This window comes from Myxine glutinosa, chromosome 9 (genome assembly GCF_964187855.1).
Source record: "Myxine glutinosa chromosome 9, kmMyxGlut1.1, whole genome shotgun sequence".
NCBI lineage: Eukaryota > Metazoa > Chordata > Myxini > Myxiniformes > Myxinidae > Myxine > Myxine glutinosa.
In genome coordinates, this window is record NC_136269.1 from 85,207,452 (window position 1) to 85,231,828 (window position 24,377).

The 24,377-nt window shown below is 43.4% G+C and overlaps 1 protein-coding gene across 3 annotated transcripts; it reads right to left on the minus strand.

Annotated features, from left to right (window-relative positions):
- Window positions 1–208: 208 nt before the first annotated feature.
- LOC137435273 (core-binding factor subunit beta) lies at window positions 209–23,788 on the minus strand. 3 transcript variants are annotated; one of them, XM_068128901.2, is made up of 6 exons: window positions 23,575–23,788; window positions 23,296–23,382; window positions 22,968–23,087; window positions 18,462–18,578; window positions 17,315–17,407; window positions 209–7,715 (listed from the first exon to the last, which is right to left on the minus strand). In XM_068128901.2, the coding sequence occupies exons 1-6, from the start codon at window positions 23,650–23,652 to the stop codon at window positions 7,644–7,646; spliced, it is 567 nt and encodes a 188-aa protein (XP_067985002.1). In that variant the 5' UTR covers window positions 23,653–23,788; the 3' UTR covers window positions 209–7,643. The 3 variants fall into 3 exon arrangements, 2 of the variants coding, with proteins under 2 accessions (XP_067985002.1, XP_067985001.1); XM_068128900.2 differs by having other exon boundaries at window positions 17,315–17,410; XR_013624549.1 differs by lacking the exon at window positions 209–7,715 and adding an exon at window positions 10,937–12,350 and having other exon boundaries at window positions 17,149–17,410.
- Between the last annotated feature and the right edge of the window lie 589 nt (window positions 23,789–24,377).

Genomic DNA, 24,377 nt, shown 5'->3' on the forward strand with positions numbered 1-24,377 from the left:
GAGATGGCCTCTAATACCGAATCCTCTCCTCACCACTACTAATTTTTAACTGCTACAATTATTGCCACTTTCTTGTGGGGTCGGCCAGGGAAGCATTTTGACCAAAGTCATTCACGAGCTGACTGGCAAGGCCTGGCATTGAACTTGCCAGATTTGACCTTCAGATCCCTCTGGTCAACAATATGTAATCTTAATTTGTACATCCAAGTTTAATTATAAAGAATGCTTTATTATGTATCAAAAAGTGAAAAAAAACATGCATTTCATAATCAAATACAAAGGCAGATTGCGAAAATGTAAACACCGGTGCAGGATCTACAAACATCAGTTGTTAACATTTTGGAGCAGTAACATTGTAAGAGGCAGACAAACATCGTATATATGCAATGGGCAAAAACAACATTATCCTCATACATGCATCTGAAAGAAACAGACATGATGCAGTATAAAATATTTGTACAAAAACGAATTGCATTTGCTTATTTGTAAATGAGATGCAACATTCAAGATAAGCCAGACCACCACCTTAGGCACTTTTACACACACACACACACACACACACACACACACACACACACACACACACACACACACACACACACACACACACACACACACACACACACACACCCGCACACACACACACACACACACACACTTGCACTCTTTTCGGAGTTTGTGCTTTACTGTGGGATGTGTGCTGACGTTTTAACAGCGTTTCCCAAAAACATCAATACTAATAAATCTTGGCTTCAAACGTTTCACGCTAATTCCGAGCTAGGATTTGATAGTGAATGGAGATAAAAGCCTTGCTGTTCTCCATTCTGCAATGGCTAACAACATTTCTGTGGTAGTGCGTCAGTTTCAATTTGCATAGTTTGTGTTCAAGAGCAATTTCAAAATTATTAACTGAACCATTATTGTGCAATAAGAGTGCACAAGTGCAGAAGAAACTGTGACAACACCTCAAAGCCACATGGGATTAAAGCAATCTTGAAGCATTTTATTAAACATGTCTAGACATGAATAAGTCACATAAATCTAAAGGAAATAAAAAAGTGACGAGGTTAAATAGTGCAATGTTGCAGCACCACGAGCTGCTTGCTGTAACAGTTTGGAATTACCATGGAATAATGATAATGTAATGGGGTTGGAGGTTCCATTCTCAACTTTTCATGTAACTAAAACTCTTTTTGGAAGTGCTACACTTTCCAACGTCATGGAAATTATCAACATTCCGAAAAGTAAGTGAATATTATCAATTATTGAGTATACCCTCAATTACACACTTGCAGCCAAATATGGTGGTGCCCGAATGTTGAGGTTGTGTCCAAATAAAGCAGAAGGTTTTCCAAAGTATTTGAATTTGAAGCTTTTGTAAACCGAATGCATCTGAGCAGAATTTCTTCGTCACAATCCGATAGTCAGTTTAAAAAGCCCAGCTGGCTCTCTAATGACCTGTCAGGTATTCTTTATACATCATGGTGGTCCACACCTCGTGGTTGACTCTTAATGCCCTCATAGCCATTTTGGACGGGCACTTACGTACTACTGATTAAAAGGCAGCACAACCCAAAATACCCTTAAATGTATAGAAGAAGAAGAAAAAAGTGCCTGCAAATGAAACAAGAAGGAGTTATAATTTATAATTTGGGTAAAAATCATTCAAAGTATGTTGACTTTTTATTCTTTCTTGGGACTTGCAGACACATGTCTCAATTCATGTTACAAGATAGACTCAAGAGAAAGAGGATCCTTGAATTGAGACAAATCTCTGTCCTCCCTGTCTGCTGATTAACCTCTCAGTAACCAGTAAAGGAATTGTGGAACTTTAAACATCAATGAGTATCATAACTAATTTTAGATTAGACCGAGTCGCTCTCCAACTCCGGTTTTGTAACTCATTGCAGTAATGGCGTTAATCAAGCTGGCATTACACTTATCAGTTTCTCTTACAAAAGGAAAATGCATATATATATATACAGACATGTGAAAAAGTAAGTACACCCCATGTAAAGTTTTGACTTTTTCAATATATTTCACCATACAGCTATTTGATCTTCATTTCAACAATATTGACAGATAAAGGTGATATAATATAACAAATAACATGAAGCATTTACATTTTGGAGTCCATTGCATAATTTAAATAAACATAAATGCAAATTTCGCATGTGGAAAAAGTAAGTACACCCCGACATTTATCACTACTTCAAATACCTAAAATTAGAATCAGGTGCACCAGCTCAGGTGCAAATGATTAGAACATCGTTAGAGAGGATCTTGGAGGAACCTGTCTTATTTAAACCTCAGACATTTAGTTTGGTTTGCTCTTTGTTGTTGAAGTGTGCGGCGTCACCGTGCCCAGATCAAAAGAGCTCTCTGAGGCCTTCAGAAAGAGGTTATAAATGCCTTAGGAGTCTGCGAAGAGATTTAAAAAGATCTCCAAACAATTTGAAATCAATCATTCGACTGTCTGGAAGATCATCTACAAGTGGAGAAGATTCCAAACAACTGCCAACTTGTTCAGGCCAGACCGCCCCAGCAAGTTAAGCCCGAGAGCAGACCGCAAGATGCTGAAAGAAGTCTCTAAGAGCCCCAGAATGTCATCACGTGACCTACAGGTAGCTCTTGCCACTGTTGATGTCAAAGTGCATGAATCTACCATTAGAAAGAGGCTGCACAAATTTGATCTACATGGGAGGTGTGCCAGGAGGAAACCTTTGCTGTCCAGAAAGAACATCAGGGCAAGACTAAAGTTTGCCAATGAACACCTCGGCAAAGACCAACACTTCTGGAACAATGCGTTCTGGACAGATGAGTCAAAGGTAGAGCTATTTGGCCACAGTACCAGAAGACATGTTTGCCGAAAACCAAAGACAGCATTTGACCACAAGAACCTGATACCAACTGTAAAGCATGGTGGTGGAAATGTTATGGTTTGGGGCAGCTTTGCTGCATCAGGACCTGGACAGCTCACCATCATATAATCCACTATGAATTCTTCATTGTACCAGAAGGTGCTTGAGGATAATGTGAGGCCATCTGTCGGAAAGTTGAAGCTCAACCGAAGATGGACCTTGCAACATGACAATGACCCTAAACATACCAGTAAATCCACCAAGGAATGGCTGAAAAGAAAGAAATGGAGGGTTCTGCAATGGCCAAGTCAAAGCCCGGATCTAAATCCCATCAAGATATTGTGGGGGGATTTGAAACGAGCTGTGCATGCAAGAAACCCCTCAAACATCGCACAGCTGAAAGAATTCTGCATGGAGGAGTGGGCAAAACTTTCTCCCAGTCGATGTCAGAGACTGGTAGACAGTTATAAGAAACGCCTACTTGAGGTTGTTTCTGCCAAAGGGGGCAATACCACCTATTAGAGCCAAGGGTGTACTTACTTTTTCCACATGCAAAATTTGCATTTATGTTTATTTAAATTATACAATGGACTACAAAATGTAAATGTTTCATGATATTTGTTATATTATATCACCTTTATCTGTCAATATTGTTGAAATGAAGATCAAATAGCTGTATGTTGAAATATGTTGAAAAAGTCAAAACTTTACATGGGGTGTACTTACTTTTTCACATGACTGTATACATAATGAGATGTGTGTGTGAAGGTTTTTCTTTAATTTCTATAGAATCCCACACTCCCAGACAAATTCCCCTCAAATTTTGCATACGTGCTGGGGGTGCACAGTGTTAAGTCATGGGCACAAGTCCCCTCTCCCCCAACCCCCACAAGAAAATTCTCTGTATGTGTGTGTACATCTGAAAATCCTAGAAAAAAAAACCAGCTGGCCCAATTTCCACCAGATTTTGCATATGTGCTGGGGGTTTCAAATTTGAACCTTGTGGGCTCACCAGGGTCAGGTCATGGTTACAAATAAAAATCACTTCCCACCGGGATAATTTTTTGCTACAGCTTTAACCCTTAAAGCACGTCGGGCAGCAATCATAGTCGATGTGTGTATGCAAATGAGTTTAAACTGATGTCAACCCAAAGAACGAATCATGACCTTTCTTACAATGTATAATACCCGGGTAACTTATGAAAGCTTGCTTCTAATTGGTGGAGAAAAGCCGATGACAAAAACACATTTCTGGCCTACTAAACAGTCAATCCTCATGGGTTAAACACCAATCTTCTTGAAGGTTAACTACAGTCTAAGTAACTCGATCTTGATCAGGTGACGGGCAAAGTGATGCACAACTTTCTGCAGGGAACTTTCTGCAGGGCTTTGCTTATAGCTATAGTCTCCATAGCTATAAGCAAAGCGCACAAGATAGAGATGGGGGGGGGGGGGGGGAGGATGAGACTTACCTCTATCAAGGTCAATTCTAAGGCACTTTCCTAGAGTTCACCAACATACATTGGGTTTCAGACATCTGTTAAAAATCTAACAATACTGTATACTGTTCAACATTTCAATTGTCACCATGGAAATTGGCTGGGTGTTCGTACCTCTCACATCAGCCATGGCACATCAGCAAAGGACTTCCATGACTCCATGGGACTGGCTCACTCTGTGAACTTCCAACCCAGGTTTCTCCTAACGGCAAATCCTCCCTTTTGGATTTGGTGATGACCAACTTTTCCGCAAATGTCTCCTGCTCTCCCTCTGCTTCAATTGGTTCATCTGATCATGTGCTGGTGAATTTCAACATTTCTCCAGCTATTTTCAGAGAGCTGCCTCAATGCCGGCGAGTCTGGCATTTCACTCAACGAGATTGGCATTGACTGCAAGCAGCCATCTCTCTTCAGGAATGGGCTCCCAAATCTACTGATGTTAACTCAGCCTGGGAATTATTCCACAGAAACCTGCTCTCTCTCTCTCATGCACAAATTTATCCCATCAGTTTTCCTACCCTTCTTCCCGCCTATAATACACTGAATCATGTGGTGAGACAGGTGCTCTGAAGCAACTTGCATTCTCTTCCTGGAAGGAAAATCCGACCGAAGGCAATCTCAGTGCATTCCAAAAAGTCTGCAACAAGTGTGTGTCCATTCTCAGAGATCCGGAAAGCAACATCTTTCCAACCTCAAGAATGAACTTTCAAACATGTCTGCCTCCTCTAAAACCAGGTGGCAGCTTATTAAGTCTATCTCTGGAGCATGCTCCGCTCCATCCCTTCCCTTACTTCAAATGCCACTACAGCCGACTCAGCAAGTGAGAAGCTAAATGCTTCAATTCTATGTTTGCTTCGAAATCTTGGGTCCCCAACACCTCACTCTTGGTACCCATCCTTCCCTGTCGGACCCAACTGCTCCTGCACCTGAGAATGTGGAGAAGGTTCTTTCACCCCTCAACGCTGAATCTGCCACTGGACCAGACGGCATCGGCTCATGTTTATTAAAAACCTGCTCTGCTACTCTTGGACTTTCTCTCTCTCTGCCCTTTTCACCCTGCTATTTGCACTAGGTCATCTTACATCTGCTTGAAAATCAGCCAATATCAGTGCATTACATACAAATTACATACAGGTGCAAAAACGGATCCACTAAACTACAGACCTATCAGATTACTTCCAATCATTAATCAAGGTCATAGAATCCATCATAGCAGTTGATATGAAATCTTTCCTTTTTTCCAACAATCTCATCTCAGATCACCAATTTGGTTTCAGACCAGATCACTCCACCTTGGACATGTTGCTTTTACTTACCCAACAATGGATGGATGCCCTCAATGTCAGACATGAGTTCAAGGCCTTCTCTCTGGACATACCTTGCGCTTTTGATACAGTCTGGCATCCCGCCTTTCTCTCCAAACTCTCTGCCTATGTCATCCAAGGCCAACTCCACACATGGCTTATTGACTTCCTCTACTCTCATAGCCAACGTGTGGCACTCAATGGAATGCTTTCATCTCCTCTCCCTGTAATGGCTGGTGTGCCCCAAGGCAGTGTTCTGGACCCAGTCCTATTCCTGATCTTCCAAAATGATTTATCTGACTCTTTGGAAAATCCTCTCTATCTCTTTGCTGATGACTCCACCCTCTGCAATGACATCCCTCATCCTTCAGACAGGCAGGCCGCATCCTCTTCCCACTCTGCAGACCTTGACAAAATCTCAAGATGGTCAAACACTTGGAATATGTCTTTCAATCCTGGCAAATGTCAAACTCTCACTATCTCTCTTTCTGAAAGGACCGTCTGGCAAACACTATGATCTACTTTTTTAGCAATCCTCTTGAGGAAGTTCAGTTATCAAACTCCTGGGTCTCATGATCAGCCATGATCTTTATTGGGCAAACCACATTTCAAAGTTGGCCTCCAAAGCCAGCCCTTAACTGGGCATCCTCCGTCATCCTTCCTTGGCACGCCTGAACTCCTATCCACCTACAAGGCATTCATTTGCAGCTTGATGGAGTACTGTCCTCCCCTATAGGCTGGCTACCCTGCCTCACACTTTGCTCCTCTTGATGCTGTGGAGACCAAGACCTTCAAGATCATTTAAATCTCCCGCCATGAAGGTGAGTCTATGGGTCGGTCACGTCGCCATCACAAACAGGTCGGTTGTCTCTCTGTCTTCTACTGTATCCTTTCTGGTCTTGCACCATCTGTTCTTTCTGTGCTTTGTCCCCTCCAGGTTTCTGCAGGGCATACATGGTCCACCATCAACCCTCTTCTGGTAAACTACCTCAATCCAGTAACACTGCTCACCTCCACTCATTTGTTCAACTCAATTTTTTCGCACCTGTGGAATCAACTTCCACACCCTCTTAAATCTCATTCTTCCCTCCAGGTCTTCAAGACAGCTGTTCACCACCATCTCAAGATTGTCCCCAATCAAAAACCATGATCTTTTCTACCCTTGATAACCCCACCCAAATCCCTCCTCCTTCCAATTTTCCAGTTTTCCCTCTTTAGAGTTTCCTTCTGTATCCATCTTGTCCACCCCATGCAGCATGTTTTGCATCCTGTTTCTGTCTTTTTTGTCCTGATCTATTCACTATACTAGCTCTTGCACGAGCCTCGACTATAGATACAAAAAATAAATCTATGGATCTCCATGTCAGAGGTTCAACAAACTGGGGGGAATTCAACTTCTTGGCCAGAGATAATATTTTAAAAAGAGGACTTTTGCATCTAACACATTAAATTTGAGTCACGAGGTCATAATGAATGATTAGCTGGTTTATGAATATTATTTCATTAGCAGGCAAATTGTCAAATTCAAAAAATAGTTACTGTTTTAACTTAAAAATTTACCAATGGGAGTGATTAAGGACTTCACATTAAAGTTTGAAAGTTAACTTTGATCAAAACATGCAGGAATAAAAAAGAGTAAAAAGTATTAGTCATAGGTGCAAAGCAGATTAGCGACTCAAATCCCATTTCCATCTTTCCTTCTCTCTAGTTTTGTAAACAAACTCTTAAAGATATAATATCTGCTGGCTTCATTCCAGGCCAGGCTCTGCCAGCAAGCACAAGCACTGCTACATGATGCAATGAAATGTTGTGGAGAGAAGGAAAGCGAGCAGAAAGTCTATGTTATAGAATCTGCAAGATGCAGTGTTTAAGGTGTGAGGCAGAAATGAATACACGTTTAAAAGTTGGGGATGGGGAGAAGAGGGGGCTGTGGGAGGGGGTTGGAGTGGTTGGGTGACGACGACAAACGATGAGGGAGCTTAGCGTAACTTCAGTTCATCAGCACTGTTCAACCCTCCGGAGTTGGGGCTTGGATCAAGATGTCTTCGGCTCTGTCAAAACAAGAACAAACACTGACGAAAACCGCCAAACCAAGCAACAACCATGAACGATAGCATGCATACAGAAGAGGTCATTGGTGCATCGTTTCTTCTATTTGTTTGCATTATCTTGTCAACATCAATCTGAAATTTGCATTCAATCTGCAATTAGAAAAATGGATATAAATCTGAAGTTCACAATTATTAACAATGATCTCAGGCTCATGTAGGAGCTTGTAACAAATCACATGCTGATCAAAGACTTTAGAAGGCACCGATATACTTTTCCGATCTTACAGTGTGCAATGGACAGGTCAACATCACGTGCTTATGAGAGGCAACATCTCTCTCGCTATTCTCAGAGAGCCGCCTCAATGCTGGCAAGTCTGTAAGTTCCCTCAGGCTGACTGGCAGGGACTGCAAGCTCTCTTCAGGACTGGTCTCCCATATCTACCGCCGCCGATATTAACACAGCCTGGGAATTCTTCCACAGAAACCTGCTCTCTATATGTACGGATTCATTCCATCTCGTCTTCACTTATCCTACCCTTCTTCCCGCTCATGGTATACTGAATCCTGCGGTGATGGTTGCCTTCAAACAGCTTGCCTTCTCTTCCTCAAAGGCAAATCTGACTGAAGGCTACCTCAGATCATTCCACAAAGCCAGCAACAAGTGTGTGTCTACTCTCAGGAGAGACAGAAAACAACATCTGGACAACCTCAATATTTAACTTTCAAATTTGTCTCCCTCCTCAAAGACATGGTGGTGCCTTGTTAGGTCTGTCTCCGGTGTATGCTCCCCCTTCCATATATTCCCTCCCTTCAAATGGCACCACAGCCGACTCCACCCGTGAGAAGGCCGAATGCCTCAATTCTGTGTTTGTTTCCAAATCTTGTGTCCACCACCTCTCGCTTGTTGAACTCACCCTACCCAGTCATACCCAACTGCTTCTCGACTCTGCGTCTTTTTCATTTGAGAAGATGGGGAAGTTTCTGGCAACCTACGACTCTGATTCTGTAACTGGACTGGACTGCATCAGCACACGTGTGTTGAAAACTTGTTCTGCTACTCTTGCACATCCTTTTTCTGCTCTGCTCATCATATTTCTGCCCAGCATTATTTTTTAGCCCAGCCCTGTTCCTTATCTTCATCAATGATCTTTCTGACTCTGGAAAATGCTCTTTGTCTCTTTGCTGACAACTCCATCCTCTGCCATAACTTCCCTCATCTTCCAAGTAAGCAAGCAACAACCTCTTTCCTTTCTGCAGACCTGGATAGATTCACGAGCTGGTCAAACACCTACACTATGTCGTTCAATCATGACAAATGTGACACTCTCACTCTGTCTCTCCGAAAGGTGAACCATCCAATCTACGAACCCTTAACCATCCTCTTGAAGAAGTTTAGTCACACAATCTTTTGGGCCTCATCATCAGACATTAGGTTGCACAAACCACATATCTCAGTTGGCCTCCAAAGCCAGCCGCTGACTGGACATCCTCCATCGTGCAAAGTCTTTCCTTGGCAAATCTGAACTTTTATCTACCCATAAGGTCTTCATCGGCAGCTGGATTGAGTACTGCTCTCCCTTTTGGGCTGGCTCCCCTGCCACACACCTTGCTCAAGCTTAATGCCATTGAAACCAAGGCCTTCAAAATCATTGATATCTCTCATGATTAAGCTGAGTCTTTGGGCCTATCACTTCACACCACAGACAGGTCGGAAGTCTATCTGTCTTATATTGCCTACTCTCTGGTCTTACAATCTCTGCTGTATCTGTGTTCTGTCATCCTTTCCTTCCCCCATGCTTCTGCATGGTGTATGCAGAAACCCCCTTTATGCAGAAAATGCAGAAACCCAGTAACCCACTTCTGGTGAAACTCCCAAAGTCCAAACTCACTGCTCAACTTCACTCATCTGTTCCTCTTTTTCCTGCTTGTGGAACCAACTGTCTCAGTCTGTTCAATCTCCTTCTTCCCTCCAGGCCTTCAAGACAGCTGTTCACCACCATGTCAGGTCATCCCCAATCCACAACTATGGTCCTTTATACCCCCATTAACCTTCCCAAAGCCCATCCCTTTCCGGGTTACCATTTTTCCTTCCACTTTTGTGATTCATAGTTTGTGGCTGTATCTATCTTGTTCACCCCTGTGTCCTCCATTGAAGGTCGAAGGAACTGCCTGCAGAGCTCAGAGACAGGATTGTGTCGAGGCACAGATCTGGGGAAGCCTACAAAAACATTTCTGCAGCATTGAAGGTTCCCAAGAGCACAGTGGCCTCCATAATTCTTAAATGGAAGAAGTTTGGAACAACCAGGACTCTTCCTAGAGCTGGCCGCCCGGCCAAACTTAGCAATCGGGGGAGAAGGGCCTTGGTAAGAGAGGTGACAAAGAACCCGATGGTCACTCTGGCTGAGCTCCAGAGATCCTGTGTGGAGATGGGAGAAACTTCCAGAAGGACAACCATCACTGCAACACTCCACCAATCTGGGCTTTATGGCAGAGTGGCCAGACGGAAGCGTCTCCTCAGTGAAAGACACATGAAAGCCCGCTTGGAGTTTGCAAAAAAGCACCTAAAGGACTCTCAGACTGTGAGAAACAAGATTCTGTGGTCTGATGAAACCAAGATTGAACTGTTTGGCCTCAATTCTAAGCATCATGTCTGGAGGAAACCAGGCACCGCTCATCACCTGCCCAATACCGTCCCAATGGTGAAGCATGGTGGTGGCAGCATCATGCTGTGGGGGTGTTTTTCAGCAGCAGGGACTGGGGGACTGGCCAGGGTTGAGGGAACAATGAATGGAGCAAAGTACAGAGATATCCTTAATGAAATCCTGAAACAGAGCGCTCAGGACCTCAGACTGGGCCAAAGGTTCACCTTCCAACAGGAAAATGACCCTGAGCACACAGCCAAGACAATGCAGGATTGGCTTAGGGACAACTCTGTGAAGGTCCTTGAGTGGCCCAGCCAGAGCCCTGACTTGAACCCAATCGAACATCTCTGGAGAGACCTGAAAATGGCTGTCCACCGACGGTCCCCATCCAACCTGACAGAGCTTGAGAGGATCTGCAGAGAAGAATGGCAGAAAATCCCCAAATCCAGGTGTGCAAAGCTTGTCGCGTCATACCCAAGAAGACCCGAGGCTGTAATCGCTGCCAAAGGTGCTTCAACTAGGTACTGAGTTAAGGGTCTGAATACTTATGTCAATGTGATATTTTAGTTTTTTCTTTTTAATAAATTTGCAAAACTTTCTAAAATCCTGTTTTCTCTTTGTCATTATGGGGTATTGAGTGTAGATTGATGAGGGAAAAATGAATTTAAACGATTTCAGTATAAGGCTGCAACATAACAAAAATGTGAAAAAGTGAAGGGGTCTGAATACTTTCTGAATGCACTGTACATGTCCATTTCATTGTGACCTAATCACGTGATGCTGTGTGGTGGCAAAACTTTTCACATAGGGATCCAACGTAGACGTAACATTTCACAACCAGGTATGTCCACCTCCGGCAGCAATCAATGCATTGTACAGTCATCACATTGACCATATGGGTACTCAAATCTGAGCCTGGGGAATGGCATTCTACGCCCAAATTAGCTCCTGTTCCAACTCATGAGGGTCTGTAACTGTCTTGGCAAGATTCAAACACGACGATCAATGATAAATTGGATTTAAATCTGGCGAGATGGCAAGCCAGGGTAACATTGACAATACGTTCCTTGTTGAATGGTCCTGTGACCAGAAGTATTATCATGCATAAAGATGATTCCTCGAGAATGTTGTTGAAGGCTTGGCAACACATATTGCGACAAGATCTCATTAATGTATTGAACTGTTGTCAGATTATCACGGATACGGATTAAGTCGGTGTGGAAAGATTTCAGGAACACCACCCCACATCATGACATTTCCACATTCAAATTTGCGTCTTCCTGTACACAGACTGCGGCATAGCGCTCATTGCGTTTTTTGTAGACCCGTGCACGGCCATCATGCCTTTCAAGGAGAAAGCTAGATTCATCACTGAGCATACCACTTGCCCATTGCCTCCGTTTCCATTAGATGTGCTGATTTGACCACTGCAAGCTTGCTTGGGTGTGTCGTGGTTCAAGTCTTGGATGCTGAACAGGAGGATGAGCACAGATCCCTGTGTCACGGAGATGCCTCGAGACGGTGTTGACGTTTATCCTGTGAGGTCCATGGAGGGTGTTTGCAGTACTCTGGGCAGTTTGAAATTGATTCCATGGATAGATCGTGTGAATGTCTCTGTCCTGAACGGTAGTCGTTATGCTGGGATGTCCACTTTCGTTATCCCGGGACGTCCACTTTTTGGCATATTACTTGTTGATCCAGTGTCTTGATAATGTCCTCGGAGGTCATAAACAGTTCCTCACCTCACCTTAAAGAGCCTTGTAACATGACCAGTGGAAGAACCAGCTTGAAGGATGTCCAATTATTTCATTTCTCTCATTTTTTTTTTTACCACATTGGCATTGTGATGGATTGTTAAAGAATGTAATTAGTGCATTTTAGATGATCCACATGCTCGTGTGTCACAAAGACTGTTTGAAATATGCTCAGAATGTTTCACATTACCACTAGACCCCAAGAGTACATGAATTGCACGTAATGAATGATTATTAGGCTATGAGCCGAGGGGTCGACCATGCTCAATCAGAGGGAGGATGGCTAACAGTTATTTTTGGCAAGGCCAAGGTCCCTAGTGCTGAAAAAAATGTGATAGCAGTGTGAAACTCTTAGCCGTATCTGTGTTATCATCACATTTGTCAGATCACCCATTTATCGCTTTTCGGGTCATTTTTCCCGCTTAAGATTTAGGGGGTGGGGTTAGTTTTTTGGCTCTCAAATAATATCACATGTATATATCAGCTAGTGTGGTATATCAGGTAAAAGGTTATTGAATTACCTTTCAAATGATGTATAGAAAGTGCCTGTGTGATCTATAGTAACCTCTTTATAATGATTATTAAAACATAATTATTTCCACCATCTCTCAAAACTTCATCACAAAATCCCCAATTTTAGGAACAAAAATAGGCAAAAATCAAAAGGTATGTAAAAGGTATGTTTCGATTTGAGACACACATACAGTATAATTAGAGTCAATATCCTCACACATATGATCATGATGTGCTATGAAATTCAATGCAATATGTGTAGACATGCTAATACGAATGTTGTCATCAATGTCAATATTTTCATTATATTTTAGGTCATTTGCAACCATGACAGCGGTGCACGACATCTAATGTATTTCTCTTTGTAGATTTGTTGGTGCAGAATACATTTTAAAGCAACTATAGCAACTGATGCTAATTTGTAGTAGTGGTGGTGGTGGTGGTCTCATTCGATATTATGTCTTTCCAGGTGAGACGGTGGTGGTGATATTGGTGGTGGTGAAACAGAGTGTACCACAGATAGACAATTGAACAAATACTTGCAATGGAGATTGCGATCACTCAGAAAGTTCCCAAGGACGTTTGTATCATTCATAAGCTATCGTTAGATGTCAAACCAGAAGATCCGTTCATAAGCCCTCAAACATTCGATTCGTGGACTACATTGCTGGATGCGGCCAAAATACGGAACCATGCACCCATTCTCGACCTTGCTCAGTCGCTGCCAGAGAAGGAGATTCCCCGAGTATTCTACCACAGGCAGTACAGGAGCGTGTTCACCATGAAGCGAGATTTGGAAGCACTGAAACGAAAAGCTGAATCCAATTTAACCGACGATGCTGCTGCAACATGTTCAGCGAGCAAGAGACAAGCCAGAAGGGCATCTTCGGAATCACGCATCTATGAACCGGATTGTATATTCTGTGGAAAGACCAAGTGGTGCAAGGGAACGTCATCCCGTGAAAAGTTGAGCAAGGCTGTTGATCTGAGAGCAGATGAAACACTGCGAAACAGCGCCGTGCGTAAATGTGACACGAAAATCATGGCTGCCACAAGTAGAGACATTGAAATCGTTGAAACGTTGATATCGTTGGTCTTGGTTGATATCGTTGAAACGGTCTTGCTTGCTCTACTGCGCGCTTCCCGAGAAGGTAATTGGCCATTACATCTATCTGCTATCCAAGCCATGATTCCTTGGTGCTTCACATACGACAAAATCAACTATGCACGGTATTTATCAGCATACTACGCACAAATGACAAACCTTCCAACGCAGCACCCTGGCATCTTCCAAGCGTTCTCGGATGGGTACTTCTCAGTTCAAATGTCAAAAAGCAATCTGTTTGGACGCATTCCAGTTGACCAAACTACTGAGGTCACTGTCAACAAAGACACACAGACACCAGGTGGCACAACCAGGTTCAACTTGAAATCTGGAGCAGTGAAGCGCTACTATGTCACATCCGAACACAGGAGTGCGTTTCTCCGCCAGATGAGGGAAATGGTGAATGTGAGCAACACACACGTACAACACGCGGATCTGCAGCAAACACGGATCAAGAAAGATGAGGACGCTGTATCATCACTGATAACTCTGATCCAGAGTTGGGTGAACCCATTCACTATGGCCAGCTCTCTCATCAGTATTTCCACCGCACGCGCAGCCCCTCCAAATATTGCCAAGGATCTGGAGAAAGCATGGGAAGTCGGACACAAGTGCTACACAAACTTCAAGATTGAGCGACTTGAGAGCAACCCACCAATCAAGAAATTCCACGACCCTTTGCAACTGAACAAGCTGAAGACTTTCAGCAACCTCACTAAGAAGAAGGAATGCAGAAGCAATGGCAGGGCAGTAATTCTTCAAGCAGACAGAGCTCTATTTGGTAGAATTATCGTGATGGCACAGGGCCGAGATCTTCACATGGCAGAGGTGCTATCTCATCCTCTAGGTCCCTTGCCATGGGCCCTGGCGACACCCGAAGGCCTTCTACGGAAAACCAACAAAGCTGCCCTAGCCACGGCCTTGCAAAGGACTGTGACCCCGGCTGAAAGGATACCCGACAATTCGGCAACAATTATATTGACGGGATGTTCCTTATACAGAAGGTGGCAGGTGATCAAACTACATTTGCCGAAGTGGCCATGATTGTCCTATCCATGGCCCTGAAGGATGGATGCAGTAGCCAGAGGATCGATGTCGTCTTTGACACCTACAAGGAGACTTCCATCAAAAACAGCGAACGGTTAACCAGGGGGGAAGAACTTGGACTTGAGCTGAAAAACATCACGGCATCTCAAATTGTAAGGCAATGGCGCATGTTTCTCAGCTATGTTGGGAACAAGTCAAGTCTTATCATGTTCCTGGTCGAAGAGTGGAAGAAACCAGAGTACATCAGACGCCTACAGGGAAAGGTTCTCTTTGTAACATGCGATGACAAGTGTTATCAGATCACATCTGATGCTAGCCAAGAAGTAGTGGCCCTGGAAAGCACACACGAGGAAGCAGATGGTCGTCTGTTCTTGCATGCTGCCCATGCTGCCGCACATGGATACCAGTCTGTGCTTATTAGCTCAGATGACACCGACGTACTTGTCATTGGCTTGGCATTTCATACCAAGATTCATGCCAAGTTGTTTCAGAAATGTGGCACCAAAGCAAGGGCTAAAATCCTAGACATAGGGAAAATAGGAAAGTCAGTCGGCACAAATGTATGTCAGGCCCTAATTGGAATGCATGCCTATACCGGATGCGACACAGTCAGCACGTTCGCTGGACGAGGAAAACTGACTGCACTAAAACTCATCAGAACCAACAAAGATGTGCAGGATGCATGTACACAGCTGGGAGAGGACTGGGACGTCAGTGAGGAACTGATGGATAAATTGGAGAACTTCACTTGTCTCATGTACGCACCGAAGTCGGGGACAGTGAAGGTGAATGACTTGAGATATCACCTGTTCTGTGCCAAGAGGGGAGAGATCGACAGTCACCAGCTACCTCCGTGCAAAGACTGCTTAACCAAACATGCACAGCGAGCCAACTATCAAGCCGCTATTTGGAAGAGGAGTCTCAAGATGGATCCAGCAGTACCGAGTCCAATCGGGAAAGGATGGCACTGGGATACCCAGGATGGTCGCGTGCAGCTGGCAGTCGACTGGATGCAAGGACAGCCCGCACCACAGGCGGTTCTGGATTTACTGGCATGCACCTGTTCGAAAAGATGCACACTACCCATGTGTGTCTGCATGGCCAGTGGTTTGAAGTGCACAGACATGTGCAAACTCACCACATGTGACAACCAGAGAGTGTATGGTGAGAGTGATGACAGTTCGGCAGAAGACGATGAAGAAGACGACGACGATGACGAGGATAACTTCTGAATTGTAGAACTGTATGGAGAAAGATCATGTACATATGTGTAACAAATATGGTGTACGCTGAATTGATAACTCGTGTACTTTATGGTATGATGTCTATAAATATATGTTGCTTAAATAGAAAGTACATTGTTTTCCTTTGGTTTACTTTATGTATAGCTGGTAATATAAGAGAACCATACAACACTACAAGATGTGTTGTTGTATGGATATGATGCAACACTACAAGAAACGTTTGCATGAATATGATGTAAATTATCTCGCCAAGTTAGGGTACATCAGGATACATACATATACATGGAGTAGGTTAATCATCACATGCATCATACGTCTGTGGTATATTCAAGAACACCACATACAGTTTGGTCATAATGCCTTCATATTTTTAGAATTAGACATTTCTGACACCAATTTCAGTACTTTTTGGCCTATATATGGCTGACATCCCAATATTATATATACTATTTTTAGACCAATAATGGTATACAAACTATATACATGCTGTCGGTCAAAAATCGTAAAATGTAAATCAATATATCATAAGAGCGGAAAGATATACATTTATGGATTTTAGGTCATGCTTACAGCAACTACTGTATATTGGATTTTCTCATCTTTATCAAGGTGTATGAGATTTAAGGCCCAAATTTGACTTTAATCATACTGTGTGTTTCTCAAATTCAAAAATTCATTTAATATCCGCCAAACTGAATTTTTGCCTAATTTTGTTTTCATTGGGGATTTTGTGATAAATTTTTGAGGGTTGGCGGAAATAATTATGTTTTAATGATCATAAAGAGGTTACTATATATCACACAGGCACTTTCTATACATCATGTGAAAGATAATTCAATTACCTTTCACCTGGTATACAACACTAACTGATACATATAGGAGATATTATTTGAAAGCCCCAAAACGAACCCTACCCCCTAAATCTTAGGCGGAAAAATTACCGAAAGCGTTATTGGGGTGGTCTGACAAATGTGATGATAACACAGATACGGCTAAGAGTTTCACACTGCTATCACATTTTTTTCAGCACTAGGGTCTCTGGCCTTGCCAAAAATAACTGTTAGCCATCCTCCCTCTGATTGAGCATAATGTCGAAAATTTGAGGGTCTGGCTCATAGCCTATATTGCATGAGGCAATTATGGAACGTGGAAACTTGCAATCAGGAGTTCTCGACATCCCTCGTGCCAAAAGGCCCTTGGAATAAATTCTGGAACACACCTTCAACAATTAAATCATCAATGCTACATGTTCGGTTTTTTTTATGGCAGAGAGTACTATGTTTCACAAATAAACCTCCAAGCTCTCGTGATGTGAGCGGTCACGTTCATCGAACTCCCGCGTGCGACGTCGCACCTCTTCATACTCCTGTTGGGCCAACACGTCCTCCTGCTGGTGAACATAAGGGAACATTACGAGATAAACCAGGTATCATGTAATACCGAGCATTAAGCTATCCCCACTCTAAAATACCCGACACATATCCCTTCAATTTGTTAAATCGACTTGTTAAATCTCATTGGCCATGCTTACTGGTACTGGGCCTCATGCAGTCACGAGTGTTACATGTACTCTTACAATGTTCCACATCCCTTACGTTTTCTAAATGTCACACAGCACTACAGTATTACTTATGGCACATGATATAAATTGAGTTTGTTAACATTTGCTTCCAAATCCTACATTAATGAACGTGTACGGTAAAGTCGATACTTCATTATTATCTTCACTCAAATAATTGAGAACATTATCGCTCTCATTCATGTCTGTCAATATGTTACAATCATCACAGCTCATGCCGTCATAGTCCGCCACATTGTATGCCAACTGGTAGATGCACAACAAATGCACCAGTCAAACATACAAACAAACACACAGACACTTTAATAATCAGAGTAAAGACGAGGCATTTTACCTGTCGCTTCAATAAATTTAGGAATAAAGTGGTGAGAGTTATCCAACGTGAAGGATGTGCTGTCTCTCCCGTCCCTTTTGCTCGAACTAAGGGTAAAGCCTGAAACGTCAGCGCCTTGTGATTCTTCACGGCGGCTAACTTCAACCTTTTTATTCTTGTTTTAGGGTGTTACTAAGCCTGGTGTTGGCTTAATGGTTAAAGTGGTGGCCTCAAGATTAGCGGGCGAGCGGCGGGTCCAGTGAACACCCCATGGACCTCATCCATACTCGAACCCTGACCCGTAACAGTATATTAACATAATATTAAGGTGGCTGGCCTAAGATCTCAGGGTCTTGGGTTCCAGCCCCTGTCGTGGCGTTAAAATAACACCAGATGGGTTCACTCAGCCTGTCATCCTTCAGAGGTAGGCCAAATGAGTACCAGCTTACTGGAAACAGGGGAACTGCCAGTAGCCAAAGCTCCAAACAAAACAACAACAAAGTGTTACCTGCCCTACAACCAAAGGTGTCACCCAGTTAGCAGCCTTACCCCAGCTCTCTCCTCATCATATTCCAAAAAGGCCATTCCATCTAACCGCTGTAGATCTATACAGCCCTTCCAAATGACGCACACACCATTTAGAATCATCGGTGCCTTCACGTGTACCTGCAACAAAAGAACAAACGGTACTTTCATTATTCTACTCAGATTGCTTTTTGTTGACAAAATGGTGGATGTACAGTCACGTGAAAAAGTAAGTACACCCCATGTAAAGTATGACTTTTTCAACATATTTCAACATACAGCTATTTGATCTTCATTTCAACAATATTGATAGATAAAGGTGATATAATATAACAAATATCATGAAACAGTTACATTTTGTAGTCCATTGTATAATTTAAATAAACATAAATGCAAATTTCGCATGTGGAAAAAGTAAGTACACCCTTGGCTCCAATAGGTGGTATTGCCCCCAATGGCAGAAACAACCTCAAGGAGGCGTTTCTTATAACTGCCTACCAGTCTCTGACATCGACTGGGAGAAATTTTTGCCCACTCCTCCATGCAGAATTCTTTCAGCTGTGTGATGTTTGAGGGGTTTCTTGCATGCACAGCTCGTTTCAAATCCCCCCACAACATCTCGATGGGATTTAGATCCGGACTTTGACTTGGCCATTCCAGAACCTTCCATTTCTTTCTTTTCAGCCATTCCTTGGTGGATTTACTGGTATGTTTAGGGTCATTGTCATGTTGCAAGGTCCACCTTCGGTTGAGCTTCAACTTTCCGACAGATGGCCTCACATTATCCTCAAGCACCCTCTGGTACAATGAAGAATTCATAGTGGATTCTATGATGGTGAGCTGCCCAGGCCCTGATGCAGCAAAGCTGCCCCAAACCATAATATTTCCACCACCATGCTTTACAGTTGGTATCAGGTTCTTGTGGTCAAATGCTGTCTTTGGTTTTCGCCAAACATGTCTTCTGGTACTGTGGCCAAATAGCTCTACCTTTGACCCATCTGTCCAGAGCACATTGTTCCAGAAGTGCTGGTCTTTGCCTAGGTGTTCATTGGCAAACTTTAGTCTTGCCCTGATGTTCTTTCTGGACAGCAAAGGTTTCCTCCTGGCACACCTCCCATGTAGATCAAATTTGTGCAGCCTCTTTCTAATGGTAGACTCATGCACTTTGACATCAACAGTAGCAAGAGCTACCTGTAGGTACCGTGATGACATTCTGGGGTTCTTAGAGACTTCTTTCAGCATCTTGCGGTCTGCTCTCGGGCTGAACTTGCTGGGGCGGCCTGGTCTGAACAGGTTGGCAGTTGTTTGGAATCTTCTCCACTTGTCGATGAGCTTCCGGACAGTCGAATGAATGATTTCAAATTGTTTGGAGATCTTTTTAAATCCCTTCCCAGACTCGTAGGCATCTATAACCTTCTTTCTGAAGGCCTCAGAGAGCTCTTTTGATCTAGGCATGGTGACGCTGCACACTTCAACAACAAAGAGCAAACCAAACTAAATGTCTGAGGTTTAAATAAGACAGGTTCCTCCAAGATCCTCTCTAACGATGTTCTAATCATTTGCACCTGAGCTGGTGCACCTGATTCTAATTTTAGGTATTTGAAGTAGTGATAAATGTAGGGGTGCACTTACTTTTTCCACATGTGAAATTTGCATTTATGTTTATTTAAATTATACAATGGACTACAAAATGTAAATGTTTCACGATATTTGTTATATTATATCACCTTTATCTATCAATATTGTTGAAATGAAGATCAAATAGCTGTATGTTTAAATATGTTGAAAAAGTCAAAACTTTACATGGGGTGTACTTACTTTTTCACGTGACTGTATGCTCCAATATCCAAGCAGGATGTCGAGGTAATGCATTTTCTCATCACAGCACATCTCTTTATGACATTGTCTTTGCCACACTTCCCAAAGGCGCAAGTATTTCATAAAGTGGCCTCTTGGCTCTCAACAACTTAATTTTAAGAGAAAATGAAATACTTTTCCGACATGGTTTTGGGCAATGTCGTCCAAGCACCACTATAGACGACCATGCACATCTCTCTACACTTCTACAAGACACGATACGGTGGCCATATTTTGAATGTGACTGTCGAGTTATGACACCACAATGATTGGTAGTTTTACTTACAAACCCATTTTTTAAATCTCTACCTTCAAGTTGTTTCAAGACCTACCCCTGAGCTCATGGCTTGATCAGGGTCATGTGCACTGACAGAGCAATGTTCTGCTGTGCTCAAACAGCACAACGGCCACCTTGAAGGCTTTAAGGGTCCATGACGGCATAACTTAACAATGTTCTGAAAGCCCATTATATGTTTAAGTCACAGCTTTATCACGTTATGGCGGTTGCCCACCTTAAGCAGAACACCAGCCTGTAGACATACTGTACACGGTGTTCCAAAAAGACCCAGACAACTTTGGTTGTTAATATATTTAGAACCACAAATTATACAATGATACCCTTTGGTTTATATGATACAGAAACTCATACAGTTGTGTACACACCACCAATACACTTCAATATGAGCTCCGTTTGTTGTGAGCAGGACATCAAGGTGGTACACGAGTTCCTGCAATGTTCGGCTCAGCATCTTTGCGTCCAGTAGAGTGCATGCAGCTGTGATCCGAGAATGAAGATCCTGCAGGTTTGCCACCTTGGTGTTGTCGACATCTTTGACAAACCCGCACAGAAAAAAAAAATCAAGGGGGTTATGTCTGGTGATTGTGGTAGTCAAGCGGTTGGTCTGTCTCAGCCAATCCAGTGACTTGGAAAATTTTCATTCAGGATGGCACGAACGACTGAGGCCCAATGAGAGTTTGTGCCGTCCTGTTGAAAAATGATATCGGGTTGTAGGTCTTCAATCTGCGGGAAGGCGAATCTCTCCAATATGTTCATGTAAGTTGTTGAGATCTCTGTATCCTCCGCAAAGAACTGGTCGTAGTCAACGTGTGGCCCTGAATGGATTTCTCTCATCTCCTCTTCCTGTCCAGGCTGGAGATGCCCAAGGCAGTGTTCTGGGCCCTGTGCTTTTTCTGGTCTTCATCAATGATCTCTCCAACTCTCTGGAAAACCCTCTCTATCTCTTTGCTGATGACTCCACCCTCTGCCGCTCCATACCTCATCCCTCAGATCGGCAGTCTACAGCCTCCTCACTCTCTGCAGAACTGGACAAAATCACAGACTGGGCAAACAAGTGAACATGACTTTCAATCCTGACAAATCTCACATTCTCACTATGTCTCTCCGAAAAGACCGACTGGACAACCCTCCCATCTACTTTCTGAATAATCCTCTCCAAGAAGTTCTGTCATTCAAGCTTTTGGGTCTCACTATCTGCCATGATCTTTCCTGGGAAAACCACATTTCCAAGCTGGCCTCCAAAGCCAGTCACCGACTGGGCATCCTTTCCCATGCCTCCTCTCCCCAAGCCCTCTCCCTCCCACAGATCTCCCGATTTTCCGTGTTCTCTACTGTTGTACTCGTGTGCTTCCCTCTCTTTCCCCATCTTGTCTCCCGCTCCCTATATTATGTTTTTTTTTATGTGTCAGTTTGTTTTTTTGTGATTAATGTTAGCTCTTACACGAGCCTCGATCTTGTACACACACAAAAAAAAAAAAACCGGACCCACCAAGTGGTCATGGAGAAGGCCGTACAACACATTAACCTTTGGACTGTTGCGTATGTGTTCAATGATCATATGAGGGTTTTCAGAGCCCCAGATCCCCACATTGTGTCGGTTGATCTTCCCCGATACATGAAGCAACCTTCGTCTGTGAACATAACCTTTTCCAGGTAATCTTCGTCATCCTCTAAGCGACTGAGCATTTCCAAGGCAGTCGCCTTGCGTTTGGGTCCATCATTTTGTTTGAGTTCCTGCAGAATCTGCACCTTGTCGGCATATAGCTTCAGTCTTTCATGCAAACGCCTGTGTACATTGGTGGTTGGTAGTCCCAGTTCTCTGGATGTGCATCGGATTGATTTTCTGGGACTTTGTTGAAATTATTCACGCACTCGTTCAACGTCTGCTGCACTTGTGCTTGGTCGACCGTTACTTTTTTGTTTCTGACAACTTCTAGTCTCCTGAAACCTCTTGTAGCACTCTCTGACAGTAGTCCGCGATGGCGCATTCCTTCCATATCTTCTATGGAAATTCCACTGAACTTTTGTGTCGGATGTTGTCTCGATGAACCATTTGACGCGCTGAACTTTCTCCTATGGAGTCGCCATTTCATTTTACATTAAACCAACAGACCTGAAAACAAAGAAAACCGTATGAGTTTCTGTATCGTATAAAACAAAAGGTATCATAGTATCATTCGTGGTACTAAATATATTAACAACCAAAGCTGTCCAGGCCTTTTTGGAACACACTGTATCTTATGTGGGATTGTGCAAATGTTTATTTTCTTTACTTCTCCTGCAGCCAAGTGCAACACTACCATAAAACTCACAAGCAGAAGCACAACATAAGAACTCTCCTATGACAGTGTAACATCTCCTTCACCCACGCCCACCATGCCAGGCTCTTGTTCGAAATCCACAAATTCCCGGCTGGGCAAGGGTCTCTGCCCATCAGCAAGCGTGCCGGCTGGCAGGAACTGCAGTGAGAGGTTGGTGCCTGTCGCCACGAATGCCTGGAACGGGCACAGTACATAATTAATTATTGTAGTTACACGCTGCCAGATTACGGGACGATATGTATTATAATTCACATATTACTTACGCACGGAGACCAAAATTTCAGCTGGTTTGCGTACGTAATATGTAGATGTACCCTTTAAGTTTGCAAATAAAGTCATGGCATAACCGCACCCAGGAGGGTCAGAGCTGCACACAACTCACCACGTCCGAATGGCCCTCCCGACATTCTGCTTGGAAGTGCATTTGACGCTCTTCGGGTGGCCGGTCCCGGTAACCTGTGTATTTTACCTGCGCACACAAAGTAGAGCAAAGGAGGGCTTGAGTCGATAAACCCGTCAAACAGACGGTCATTCCTCGCCACTCTTCTCTAATACGTAGAGCATTAGCACGTCGACGAACTATACACCGAGTTTAAAACATGGAAACTCTCATGACATAAACACGGCACGTATTTCCCGCGGAAACCGTCGCGATGCTCACCTCGCACTCTCGACTCAACTTCCTGAAAAACTCCTCATTTTCAAACTTCTGTCGCTGATCGGGAACTACTCTTGGCATTATATACGAGTTCAAACCGTTATCTTAACAAGTATATTGAGTGAACAACAAAACTACCGACAAATAAACAACGAGGAAAGTAAACGCGCCAACGTGTCCGCTCTGGACGGGTCGGGGGCTCCCGCCGCTCCGGAAATGCCCAAATATGGAGTTGTCCTGTCGAGTGACGAAAAAGAAATTTCCGCTGAACCACGCCCCGTTTCTACCAATGGCACGTTTTCTCTTGTCGTCCAAATGGAGAGAAAATGCGGTATGCTTCGAACGAAATGACTGCAGAGAACCATTTTTTAAATCTACACAAATATGGCAGAATTATTCTCTTTGTCTTCTTCCTTGGACGTTGAAATTCCAGGCAGAGCTTCAGGATCCCCCTCCCCCCTCCACCGAATTCCTCCCCCTTTCCCTCCCTTTTTACTTTTATTTTATCTTCAAAACAAAAGTTATTTCCCTTCTTTTCCCACACTTCTGTAAATTGCTTTCTCTCCCATCATCCCCATTTTATGGCCTTATTCTCAATCTGTCGGTTCTTAATTTGGCCCCTCCTGCTCCCCTCCCACCACGAGATACAGACTTGGGAAAATTGTTCAAATTATACGAGAAGAGGGAAATGAATAAATGAATGGAGGTGATTATTGCGCAATTATAGTTGGGGTATAGAATTATAGCAGGGTGAGTCATCAATGTGTGTGTTGTCCCTCGGATGGACGTTAAGCCGGGCGTCCTAC